Here is a 14235-nt window from a genome sequence, read left to right as displayed (position 1 = left end):
CTGGTGAAATAAATTAGTCTCACTTAATCACTTTCCAATGTTCTCTTTCTCATGTTAAATAGGCATTAATTCTTTATATCAGAAATGTCATCTTGATTCTCATCAGTAAGTTAGTCACATTATACAATCGCATTACTCTCAGATCAACTGTGTTTCAAAAAAATGTCGATATAGTCAAGGAAATCACACTCGTTTTAAACAATGGATTTAATTTTTGCAACTTGTACAAGCTGGCAGTTTATTTCATAATTAACACTGTTTTATTTTATAATGTTCAAAAAATAGTAAATAGCAACTCTATTTTATGTGCATGCTGTAGACCTCTTTGCTATGCAACTCTCATGTCATACGGCTTTAAAATATACCGTCAGAAAAAGAAAACAGGCAGGTGTTTACCACATGGAAAAGGCATCAAAACACCATGGTATTGATTTGTCTAAGTGCTGAATACATTGTAGATGCAACTTCAAACAGAAAAGTACCCAAACTGAACACCATCAGGAAGGAATAACTAGAATCAAAAATGCAACTATGTAAAATTGGTTCATTAATTTATTTTTCATTCAAATAAGAAACTTTAGAATGATTGGAGGAAACAAGGTGGCTATTGTCACTGATGTAATGAAACACTGCTTCAAAACCTCAGTTTAAGGAAGTATACAAGATAAAAACAGACCAGCATTCTTCAAGTGTTTGACATCTTGGTTTTAAGATTGTGAATATTCTAGACACTGGCTGACATGTTCCAAAATGTTTTACAACTATTTTTAGGACAATCTCTATATAGCAAATAGTTTCAGATGCCTCAAATTGCCACTTAGGAATAAAATCTTAAACAGTCTCTCCCTCCAATACTTGGTGTTTCATTCGAAAACACAACATTGGTCTGGTAATAAGCTTTTCCAGCGGCAGATGAGCTATCGTTGTAACAAATTCATTGCAATGAACACTGGAGGCACTACTGATGGTTTAAAAAAAATTACAAGGAGCTTTAAAGAATACACAATTACATGGAAGATGATCAAGGAATAGAATAAGACAAGGGAAAAACTGAAGAGAGGTCAAATAGAGTGATTGTTTTTATTGCTCACAACTGGAGGAATAGTCATTATTTTTCTTCCCAGCTGGTGGCAAATGGCTGCTGCTAAAGTTAGAGTACTAGATACATTGCATGTAAATCTAAAATGCTTGTGTTTTCTCTCCAGTGAATTAAGTTGCTATACTGATGAACTCAGGTAGAAAAATCAATACTTTCCTCATGGATATCAATACTTGTTTTCTTGTTCTAACCCCACCATGAATTTTATTCAAATTATCCCAAATTCCAATAATCAAAAAAAGGAACTGCAGTCTATGACTAGCAGATAAAATATAATAGACAAATTAAGAGCATTTGAACAATTCCAGGCACCTCTGTGCCTCAGGTCCATTCCAGCTCGGGAATTTCCATTACTGCTTTAATCATGACATTCTTCACTTGAAACGAGTACATCCAAAAGATAGTTAATACAGTGCAAAGCCTCAGAATTCAAGGTCCCGTTTCGAAAGCGATTTTGTTGTCGAATTCCCATCTTCAATCACGAATAGCAGATGTTGTATTCTTCATCCACTCACTTGGTGACATTCATGAGATAAATCTTATAACTCAGTGGAAAAGGAGGAAATGTCAAGCTTCTTTCAAACTGTGTTCTGAAGGTTTATTTAATTCAACTTTTACTCCCTTTTCACCTACAGCCACAATGAAGTAAAACAAAATAAAATTAATATTTGTACCACAGTAGGATATTGCAAAGCACACAAGGGGCATGTATGATTTACATAAATAGATGTATTTTCTCCCTTGCACTTGAATCCACTGGTGCCAACAACACCACTTCCACATTCATGTAGAAGCAGATGATGGCCTTGGTCTTACAGAACTGCTCAATGATCAGCTGGAAAAAGATGCAAGTCCACAAGTTCTTTTCCAACAGACACACAAGTCACCAAATGAATTATTTTATTACAATTACAATCTCAATTGCAGCCAGTAAGAAATATAACATTTTACCCTGCCTTTTTTTTTTAAGTTGGACTTCCTGGAAGAAACATTCGCCACAACTTAATTTCTACATGGGAATGAGAAAATCCTGCTTTTTTTAAACCTATGAGAGCAGATTTTGAGAGTTAAGACTCTCTCATAGCATTGCATTACAGGAACATGCATTACAGGAACACAGATCAGAAAATTGGGTGTTGAGTTCAGTGTCCTTGCACTGGTCATTCAATGACTGAAAAATCAGGATTGCCATTAATCAGGAACGCTAACCATCCTATTTGTTTCTTTCATTGCACTCCCACCACACCGGAAGTCTTGCCTCACAGAACTTACCCTATTGTGCTTTCTTATTACAAAACACTTGGGGGAAAGAAAAACAAAGTAGTTGTACAATTAAAACAGACCTGGGGTGTTTCAGGTATACCAATGGAAATGCATTTGATGCATTTAATCACTCTGGCAAACAGCAGCAGAACCCAATTTTTAATAATTTCTTGCATCTAATTAAGCTCACAGATAAATCCAGGTTATTGAGCATGATCGTCCTTTTCATAAAATTACCTCCAGTAGTAAACCACTGTTTCAGAATGTGCATTGAACATAAAATGAATATTTTAAGCACAAATCCCATCCTTTTACTTGATTTCAAAGGTAAATGGTATATTGTGTTGTAACTGAAAAAAGTACATTTTTAGTGAATCACTCGCTTTTATAAGTAGTGATGTAATTTCCAAGAACAAATAATTAGCAAGGACCTTAAAAAGGTTGATGCTACGGTTGGGTGAAAAGGAAGTTCACTTAAGAAATTGAATCAGCAGGAATCTCCATTATAATTCTGAGAGCTGTGCTAAAATATTAAGTTTACCATATTTTGCAACTTACAATTTAATTTGTTATATTCAATGGAAGGGGATGGGCTCCCCTATTGGTAAATAAAATCAACACCTGGTGGATCTAAATCAAAGTGTAATGTTATTCTGCCACCTCCCAAGTACAAGGAGCACAATATAAAACCAGCAGCAGATATAAACTGAAGATTCTTTGTTCATTTTCTGGGTACAATACAGATTTGCCTTGAAATATGGGAAAGTGAAATGGACAAATGCAGATTAATTAAGGAAAGCCAGCATTGATTTCTTAAGGGAAAATCATGTTTAACTAATTTGCTGGAGTTTTTTGAAAACGTAACAGAGAGGGTTGAAGAGGTGCAAGGCCTGGAACACACAGAGTGTGGTAGAGGCAGGTTCAATCGAAGCATTCAAAAGGGAATTAGATTGTTATCTGAAAAGGAAGAATGTACAGGGTTACTGGGAGAAGGCAGATGAATGGCACTAAGCTCATTCGGAGAGCTGGTGTAGACATGATGGGCCGAATGGCCTCCTGTGCTGTAATTCAGTTATCTCTGTATGTTGAACTGAGGCAGGGGACCAAATGGCTTCTTCCTGCTCCTATTTCTTATGCTATTAGTGAATTACATGAAACTTGCTCATCCATTTTAGTAGCCTAAAAACATGGATTTAAATTGGCAAGTTTGCTGGAGCTGATTTTTGTTCTAAATTAACTTAAAACACTTGTAGCATCATACAATTTAAACCTCAAGATGACTAACAAACTTATTTTGTGATTCAAATAATCTTTGACTTTTATAAAGCAGTGGCAGAAACTGCAAATGCTAAAAATCGAAGATGAAAACTGAAAATGTTCAATGTACATAGCAGGCCAGTTACCATCTTTCAAAAAAAAAAGACAGGTTATAAGATGGGGGATTAACAGCTATTTTAGCAGTGGAGGAGAAAGAAACAACAGTTACGACAGTCAGAGAGGAAGTGGGGGATTAATTGAGCAGCAAATTGCTTAAAGGAAAATAGTGAGGCAATATGAAGCATTAGTGAGATAATAGAGACATAAATAAAGATAAATACAGAGACATATTAGCTGTGGCCCAATTGGTAGCACTCTCACCTCTGAGTCACAAGGTTCTGCGTTCAAGTCTGACTCCAGGGCTTTAGCACAAAAATCAAGGCTGACACACCAGTGCAGTCCTGAGGGAGTGCTGCACTGTCAGAGGTACTATCTTTCAGATGAGACAATAAACCGAGGCCCCATCTGCCTGCTTGGGTTGATGTCAAAGATCCCATGGTACGATTTCGAAGAAGGGCAGGGGAGTCATCCTTGGTGTTTTAGCTGATATTTATTCCTCAATCAAAATCACAAACAGATTATCTGGTCATTAATACGTTGTTTGTGGGTGTTTGCTGTGCGCATATTGGCTGCTGCATTTCCTACATTACAACAGTAACTACACTTCAAAAAGTACTGCATTAACTGTAAAAGCACTTTGAGATGTCCGGTGGTTGTAAATAACGTTCTATGAGTGAAAGTCTTTCTTTATAAAGAGTGCAGATAGTGGATTTAAAGACTTAGTAGAGATCCACAAAAAGTAAAGTATGAAAAATAAGGAAAAATAATGCAACAAGCAAACAAGCCGAGGATTCAGCAGATCTGAAAATAAAACAGAAAATTTAAGCAAAAACATGGTATATGCACCTATCCTGTGAAAAGAAAAAAGGTACAGACTCACACAGACCTAAGCCCCTAGTGTTGAGCTCCATCCCATATATGAACTTGTATCTCATTTGCATGCCATTGAACCAGGCTCGCTCTCTGCGACCGGTATATCAACTGGCTCTCATCCAATCGCCATTTTTCCCTGTATATTGTCCAACCTTACTGAAATGCTTGTCTTTCAATCTTCAGTTCCGATACTGTATTAACTGGAGTATTAATTATGAAATGTCAATACCTGATTTTTTCTTTACAGAAGCTAACTGACCTGCTATGCATCCAATATTTTCTGTTTTCATTCACAGAACTTTAGCCTTTACGAAGGATATCTGCTAGAGTGTATGTAAAGGTTCTCTCAGAGCAGAAAAATGAAATTGCATTATATAGAACGTACGGCAGAGAAACAGGCCCTTCGGCCAACTGTGGTAAACAGGTGTTTATGCTCCATAAGAGCCTCCTCCTGCCTACCCTCATCTTGCCCATCAACGTACCCTTCAATTCCTTTCTCCTTCATGTACTTATCAATGTATATCTCCAACTTTCCTGTCAACACTTTTGCAGAAATCATATTCTGTTACCACCTGACTGTTATAAATTAGAATTTTAAGCAAAAACTCAAGTATATTCTGAATCTACCTATTCTGCAAAGCAACACAGTTAGTCTTAATTACCATAAAATGCTGCATCATACAGATGTCTTTAAACCTACGGTGCTCCCTTTGAGCTTCATGCTTGAAAACTAATGGAAGCAGCCTTGGAGTAGGCATTTTGTGTAGAGCACCTCAGCATCACAAATGTGGTTATTCAATCCTTCCTTCACCTCTGTCTTCCAACCACCCCCTCATTATCACAACCTTGCCTGTCTCTATATTCTCAGCATTACACACGCTCCTCCTACAGTTTAAAATTGCATCATCTCTCACTAACTCATTTACAGTACAGGGGGCGGCCAATTAGCCCATCAAGTCCCTGCCAGTTCATGATGCAATCCAGTCAGTCCCATTACCCCCGCTTAATCCACGTAGCCCTGCAAGTTTATTTCCTTCAAGTGCTCACCCAATTTCCTTTTGAAATCATTAACTGTTTCTGTTTCCACCATCCTCATGGGCAGCGAGTTCCAGGTCATTACCAATGACTGCGTAAAAAAATTCTTCCTCACATTCCCCCTGTATATCTTGCCTAAAATCTTAAATTTGTGTCCTAGTTCTATCATCAGCTAATGAGAAGACTTTTTCCTTGTCTACCTTATCTAAGCCTGTAATAATCTTGTACACCCGTTATCAATCTTCTTTGCTTCAACGACAACAACCTCAGCTTTTCCAACCTAACCTTGTAACTAAAACGCCCCCCAATCCTAGAACCATTCTAGTAAATCTCCTCTGCACCCCACCCTCTAAAGAACCTTCACATCTTTCCTAAAGTGTGACGACCAGAACGGGACACGATACTCTAGTTGGCCTAACCAAAGCTTTATACAGGTTCAACATAACCGCCCTGCTTTTGTACTCAGTGCCTCAAATTATGAAGTCTAAGATCTCCTATTCTTTGCTAACCACTCTCTATATGTCCTGCCATTTTTAAAGATCTATTGACATGCACCCCTCAAGGTCCCACTGTTCCTGCACACTTAGAATTCTGCTATTAAATCTATATTTCTCTCCATATACCTTCTGCCAAAATACTCTATTTAATTCCTTCTGCCACCCTATGTACTGCTGCAGGCAATTCATATTATTCTCAATGTTTGCCATGCCAAGTTTGGTATCATCTGTAAATTTTGAAATTTTATTCTGTATTCCAAGGTCCAAGTCATTCCCCTTGGGGAGCATCACTCTCTACCCACTTCAGTCCATGATTACCACAATTCGCTGTTTTCTGTCCTCAAGCCAATTTTTTTATCCAACTGAAAGCTGACCTCCTATTCCACAAGCCTCAGTTTTTTTTAAATCAGCTTTTTATGTGGTACGCTTTTTAAAAATCTATATAGGCAACATCTACCTTCACTGTTACTTCAAAAAATTATATGAGTCAAGCATGATCTGCATTTTACAAATGATTTTTTCCACTGATTTTGGATTACCCATCACTGATGTTAAACTAACTGACCTGCAATTGCTAGCACTGTCCTTACACCCTTTCTTGAACCATCTGCCATCATCCAAGGAGCCTTGTTTCTGGCTCCCTCACCTTCTGTCCTTATTGGACTGTACCTAGATTGTATCTGAAGCATCTTTTCCTTAAAGATCACCTATTGTTTTGTTACAGATTCTCGTCAGTCTAATTCTTGAAACTTTAGAACTCTTAACCTCATACCATCTTCCTACAATCTACAGGCTTTCAGTATCTGAGCTTGGCAGCAGTGAATGTCCATGTCTATCGTCATAAGATTTAGCTATTTAAAATAGCTACTTGTCTGAGTTTTTGAAGAATAACTATTAAAGTAATTATTTGAGAGAAAAATGCTGGTACCATCTTCTGTTGGCAATAAATTACAATTTATGATGTGGCTAGTAAAATACTTTTGACTACTTACATTTAATTTCTGGATGGTATCAAAATTAATTTAAATACAGTAAAGAGGCCAATTTACCTGTTGAATATTTGTCTTTAGCTCGTGTTCGCTCATCTGCATCAAAATACCAGACTGTTATGGCGTACCTAAAGTTTAATATAAAAGTGGTTAATGTTTCCCCCATTAGAGATGATTCCCAGTAAAATTAACTCTAGACATGCATCTTTCACATTTATCATATACAACAGCATGAGTGCTGAACAATACAAGTGCAGTGCTTTATGTCATGAAGGACTACACATTCATAGCAAACATAGCTTTTCTTGAACTCTGGAAGAGAAAGGATTGGTGAATATGACGCTAGATGTCTCAAGAGGCAATGCTGTAAAGTTCTATTTAATCTCACAACTGGATAGGTCATTTCTTACAGTTGGTCATAATATTTGGCAGCAAGATTTAAGGCTTAGCATGTTTTAAACAAAAAATCTGGCTCTATAATAAATATATCTAAATATTAAAATTACATGTAGGGCATGCACTTATCTACCAACTTTACTTTTGGATTTTTGGTCATGTTTCTCTGTGAAAATTTACCTCCATCTTCAGTCTTATTTGAAAAATACATGATTCAGATAGTGTATATTATTCTATTTTGTATGCCATGCATAGGGCCGCTCCATGCCGTTGTTCATTATAATAGTGGCTACACTTCAGTTGTACTTAATTGGCTATAAAAGGCGTTGTGTGACTCCCGGAGATCATGATAAGCATTTGATAAATCCAAGTCCTTTTTTCTTTTAACATAGATATTAATTATTGCAACACAATCACTTGAAATCTGCCAGCTGTCTTGCTGAAGCAGTATAGGATCTAAATTACACAACTTTGCTGCTTGTGCCTGTTGATAATTTTGCATGTGCAATTAATGTTGGTACACACTAAGTTCCACCTGGCCATCTTTCAATATTCTAAGGATCTCATTCTCTCCCAGGGCACACTTTTTAAAAAAAATCAACAGTTTGAATTATGGCTTCATCGAGGAAGGAGTGCTGAATACAGAGAATGGAGGAATCTTTAACGCTCCACAAACAGCCTGCTTGAAGCACCTTCTGACTGGAGATTGAGCTCAGTATTATTCAAAATATATACCTATGAGCTCAGCATTATTCAAAATATATACCTAGTGCCACGTTGAAAAACATTCTCGTGCGGCCAGAACTGCGAGCTTTGACAATCTCGAATGGGTGTCAGCAATCAAAGCTGCTCATGGATACTGAGTGTAATAATATACGTAATATTCACCTTTGCAGACAAAGTTTTATAACTGCTTCCACATCGAACAATCCACTCCATTTATTCACCACCCTCTGCATAAAGTCAGTTAAACTAAAACTACTCTCTCAAGTTAGTGCTCCTGACCCAAGTTCTGGAGCAGATTTTTGCAAGAGAAACCACTGACTAGAAAAAGATGGTTCTGGTCATAATAACCTTAAGAGGCGAACCCCCAAACAACCCCAATGGAAAAAACTGATGGACAAGATTTCACTTTAAAACTTTTGTTGTAACAAATCAAACAAAATCAACAAAGTTAAGCACGCATTAACCAATAAAGTTAAGCATGCATTCACCAATAAAGGTATTTCCTTGTTAGTTCATTTTAAATAGTGGATACAACAAAGATAACTCTCACAAATGTCTTAGTGCCACATATATGCTGGAAGTGATGCTATGTGCAGTCTCAAAGTTCTTTAAACTATGCCTCCTGTACATAGGGTCTCTTTACTTTTTCCACTCACTGGATTTGACCCTCGAGTTACTTTCACCAACAGGTTTATTCCATCACAGTTCCCCAGATATAACTGACATCGACAAGGTGCACTTTGACAAACACTCTCTTCCCCGGATCATGACAGTCCTGATGGTGTGGCTTTCCAGAGTTCCTTTTCAACCAACCAACATCATCCTGGTTTGTGGTCTGGTCACCGCTGGCACAAACACCCAGCTCATTAGCATACCTGAGCTCCTTATACAGCTTTAGGTTTCAGTCCCTTTTAGCTAGCTTGTACATTGCTTCACCAAGAGCTCTCATCTGTCCTCTTTTCTGAACAGAAAAACGGACTTGTCTCAGAGAGCTCTTCTTGCTCCTCCTGAATGCCTGGAGTTCTTTGCGGGTTCTTCAGAACAGCAGGCTGAAAGATGATACCCCCAATTAGCTTCTATTTGCCTTTGTTTGGTTACCGAGCTTTCATTTCCATTACAACCTCGTCACTTCTCAGAAATAACCTCAACAGCCAGGAAATCCAATTACACTCACTGCACATCTGGGCATTTGACAAACATCTTATGAAAATATTCATATCAACCCCACTACCCTCATTAATCCTTTCCTTTAGTTCAAATAATTCAATCAAGCCCAATCAAAGACAGCAGAGATTTGTTAAGGCAAGGTTGTGTCTGACTATAACATGTTTGATTTTTTGAGGAGATAACGAGGGTCATTGCCTATTTGGATTTTGGCAAAGCTTTTGATAAGATCATATCACATACGAAAGTAAAAGTGATGGGATCCAAGGCAAAGTAGCAAGTTGGATCAAAAAATTGGTTCAGAGGGAGAAAGCAGGGGGAAAATGGTTGGAGTTTTTGTGACTGGAAAGTCTACTTTCAATGGGGTTCCACAGGGCTCAGTACAAGTTCCATTGCTTACTGCAGTATATTTCAATGATTTGGACTTGAATATAAGGGTATGATTAAAAAGTTTGCAGCCAGTACAAAAATTGGGCATGTGGTTGATAATGAAGAAAACTGTCGACTGCAGGAAAATATTAATGGACTAGTCAGGAGGGCAGAGCAGTGACAAATGGAGTTGATCCAGAGAAGTTAGAGGTAATGCATTTGGAAAAACTAACAATGCAAAAGGATAGGATACTGAGAAGTGTAGAGGAACATAGGGACCTTGGAGCACATCTCCAGAGATCCTTGAAGGTGGCTGGACAGGTAGATAAGGTGGTCAAAAATACATATGGGATATTTCCCTTATCAGTTGAGTCATAGAATACAAGAGCTGGGAGGTTATGCTGAAACTGTACAAAAAACTCTAGTGATGCTACAGCTGGAGTACTGCTTGCAGGTCTGGTCACCGCATTATAGGGGATACCTAATTGGTGTGTAAAATTATCAGGTGTCTAGATATAGTGGATAGGAAAGCCATATTCCCCTTGTTTAAGAGGTTCATAACCAGGGGGCATAGATTTAAGGCAAGACACTTAAGAGGAGAATTTTTTTTCCACTCAGAGGGTGCTGGGGATCTGGAACTCTCTGCCTGAAAAAGGGTCTAGAGGTAGCAACCTTCACAACATAAGTACTTGGATATGCACTTGAGTGCTGTAACTTACAAGGCTACTGACCAAGAGATGGAAAGTGGGATGAAGCTGGATGGTGATTTGTCAGCCCACATGGACACAATGGGCTGAAATGAATGGCCTTTTTCCGTGCTGTAAATTTCAATTATGCTATGGTTTCTATGAAATTAGTCAAACACAATTTGCCTTTGGCAAATCCATGCTGACTTCCATTTATCAGCCTGCGCTTTCAAAATGTCAATTAATTTTGTCCTAGATTATGGCCTCTTTTTTCCCTACCACTGACATTCAGCTGACTGGCCTCTAATTGCTGGGTTTCTCTCTTTTTTGAAAAAAAGGGATGTAACATTTGCAATCCTCCAGTCTTGCTGGCATAATCCCCCTATCCAAGGAAGATTTGAAGATTGTGGCCACAATCTCCATAATTCCATCCTCATTTCCTTCAGTCATCTAGGATGCATCCATTTGGACTTGGTGACTTACCTACTTAGAAGACCAGCAACCATCAAGTGCCTGCGCTCTTGATCCTATCCAATATTATTACTGCCCTCTCCTTTTGTGCTACATTGGCACCACCTCATTCTCTAGTGAAGACAGATACAAAATTACCCATTCAGTAGTTCAGCGATACTGCCTCCAGAAGAAAGCTCCTCTTTGGTTCCACCCTCCTTTAACTACCCTTTTACTATTTAGGTGTTCACAGAATTTTGAGTTCCCTTTTATGTTAGCCGCTAATCTATTCTCATTCTTTTTTGCCCCCAATTCAAGATTTCCTCCGTACTTTATATATTCATATTCTCCATTAGCCACTGTTATTATGAATTTATAATCGTCGTAAGCCTTCTTCTGCCTCAAGTTAGCCTCTGCATCTTTAGTCATTCATGAAGCTTTAGATGCCCTTTCCTCCCGATGGAAACGTGGCTACACTGTACCATCAGCTCTTCAAAGACCTCCCATTTTTCAATTACTATTCTGACTGCCAATTTCTGAGTCCAATCCACCTGGAGTATTTTTCAATTCACTGAAGTCAGTCTTCCTCAAGTTAAGTTTTTTTTACACTTCATTATACCTTGTCCTTTTCCATAACTACTCTAAACCCAAATTCTATCCTGCTGAAACATGCCCCACTGGCTCATTTTGTTTCCCAGAATTTGATCTGACACAGCTTCCTTCCTCTTTGGGTTGGACACTGATCAAAAAAGTACCTTGTGCACATTTCAGGAATTCTTCCTCCTATATCCCCTTTACACTGTTAATATCCCAGTCTATACTTGGATAATTGAATTTCTCCAATTATCACTATTCTATAGTTTGTAAATTTCTGTAATTCGCTTAGAAATTTGTTTTCCTGTATCCTTCCCCCTACTTTGTGGCCTATAAGTATACACCTAGTAGTGTAATAGCTCCCCTATTGTTCCCAATTCAAACCAAATAGATCACGTAGGTGGTGTCAAAGACACCATCCTTCTCCAGTGCTTCCTTATGCCATTCTATGCCACTCACCCCTCCTCCATTTTTTCATTCTCAACTTTCCCGAATACCTTGAAGCCAGGAATATTAAGTTCTCAATTTTCCCTTCTTTGAGACAGGTCTCTGTGTTTGGCACTATATCATTATCCTGTGTGGTAACTTGTGCCTGCAGCTCACACCCTTATTTACATGAGTTTACATACATGCATTTTAAATCCATCTTAGACTGCCTCACATTGGATGATGGATAGACATCTTGTAAATTATGTGGGTTGGATGATGGATAGACATCTTGTAAATTATGTGGGTGAACAGAAACCAAAAGGGAGTACTCTATGTTGGTGCCTGTAACCCTTGAAACAAAATGTGAGAAATCCTGACAAGATTGCAATCTTGACATAAAAGTAGGCACACTGACAAACACCTGAAGAAATTGTCTGAATGACATGAGGTAATGTGGCTACCTTGAATTCCTCCTTTTGAGAAATTTGTTCAAAAGTTTTGAATCCACAGCAAAACTATTTTTTTGAGGATTGCAAGTAGAACCTGCACGTTCCTACTTGATGGGAACTGGCTACCTGGATACAACAGCTAGCATTATGTTAATCTTGGCTGCTCTAAGAATCTTAAAAGCTAGTACACCAAATAATTGGAGGTGTAAGTCTAACTCATAGGAAAAAGGACAACTCCTTTTGGATGACCTGATCCTACACAATTGTGGTGATTAGCTCTCGGTTCATCACAAAAATGCAACTCATTTCACATATTGCTTTCAAAATCCCGACTTGGAGAAAATAAGGTCAAAGACCCCAGGATGTCAAAGAATCCACAAAGTGGCTTCTCCACAGGCCCATAAATTAGATAAACATGGCTAGCAGATGTAGATCTTATCTCAAGGAGCACACACCAAGGAAAGCCTCTACATTTTTGCTACACCATTTGCTTCTACATATCAATGTGCATCTGCAAAAGTACGACTTAAAGTTCCTGGGGGAAGATCAAAACATGCAGGCAAGTGTGATCACATAGCAATATTCCCGAGCAACAGACTGAGCTCAGAATTCCAAGTCATAAACAACAGCCTGCAATTGCATAAAGATGACATGTAACAGGTTAAATCTGTTGACACCATTATCAAATCAAATTGTAGAGCAAACATCTCAGTTCGTCACTGGAATCCTCAACAGTCTACTTTGAGTGGGCTTTTGGCAGAAACAATCCAGTAGAGCCAGATTACCCACTGGGCTGGCTCTTCTTGTGACGACCATAATATTGCCTCAAGCATTTTTTAAAAATTCATTCACGGGCTTTGCTGGCTGGGCCAGCATTTATTGCCCATCCCTAGTTGCCCTTGAGAAGATGGTGGTGAGCTGCCTTCTTGAACCGCTGCAGGCCATGTGGTGTAGGTATACCCACAGTGCTGTTAGGGAGGAAGTTCCAGGATTTTGACCCTGCAACAGTGAGGGAATGGCGATATATTTCCAAGTAAGTCAGGGTGGTGAGTGATTTGCAGAGGAACTTCCAGGTGGTGGTGTTCCCATCTATCTGCTGCCCTTGTCCTTATAGATGATAGTGGTTGTGGGTTTGGAAGGTGCTGTCTAAGGAGCCTTGGTGAATTCCTGCAGTGCATCTTGTAGATGGTACGCACTGCTGCTACTGTGCGTTGGTGGAGGAGGGAGTGATGTTTGTGGATGTGGTGCCAATCAAGCAGGCTGCTTTTTCCTGGACGGTGTCAAGCTTCTTCAGTGTTGTGGGAGCTGCATTCATCCAGGCAAGTGGTAGTATTCCATCACATTGCTGACTTGTGCCTTGTAGATGTGGGCAGGCTTTGGGGAGTCAGGAGATGAGTTACTTGTCACAGGATTCCTAGCCTCTGACCCGCTCTTGTAGCCACAGCTTTTATATGGCTAGCCCAGTTCAGTTTCTGGTCAATGGTAACCCCCAAGATGTTGATAGTGGGGGATTCAGTGATGGTAATGTCATTGAACATCAAGGGGCATTGGTTGGATTCTCTCTTGTTGGAGATGGTCATTGCCCGACACTTGTGTGGCGCGAATGTAACTTTCCACTTGTCAGCCCAAGCCTGGATTTTGTCCAGGTATTGTTGCATTTGAACATGGACTGCTTCAGTATCTGAGGAATCGTGAATGGTGCTGAACATTGTGCAATCATCAGTGAACATCCCCATTTCTGACCTTATGATGGAAAGAAGGTCATTGATGAAGCAGCTGAAGATGGTTGGGCCGAAGACACTACCCTGAGGAACTCCTGCAGTGATGTTCTGGAGCAGA

The 14235-nt window shown here is 39.0% G+C and overlaps 1 protein-coding gene across 3 annotated transcripts in view; it reads right to left on the bottom strand.

Annotated features, from left to right (window-relative positions):
* Positions 1–206: 206 nt before the first annotated feature.
* egln1a (egl-9 family hypoxia-inducible factor 1a) overlaps positions 207–14235 on the bottom strand; it is a 138029-nt gene continuing 124000 nt past the window's right edge. For all 3 annotated transcript variants that reach the window (XM_078541967.1, XM_078541968.1, XM_078541975.1), the window contains 2 exons: positions 7194–7261; positions 207–1728 (listed from right to left, as the gene is read on the bottom strand). In XM_078541967.1, the coding sequence (XP_078398093.1) occupies positions 1667–1728; positions 7194–7261 (130 nt within the window). In that variant the 3' untranslated portion in view covers positions 207–1666. The remainder of the gene's footprint in view (positions 1729–7193; positions 7262–14235) is intronic.

This window comes from Cetorhinus maximus, chromosome 5, assembly GCF_964194155.1.
Source record: "Cetorhinus maximus chromosome 5, sCetMax3.hap1.1, whole genome shotgun sequence".
NCBI classification, from domain to species: Eukaryota; Metazoa; Chordata; class Chondrichthyes; order Lamniformes; family Cetorhinidae; genus Cetorhinus; species Cetorhinus maximus.
This window is presented reverse-complemented; position numbering and strand designations above follow the sequence as displayed.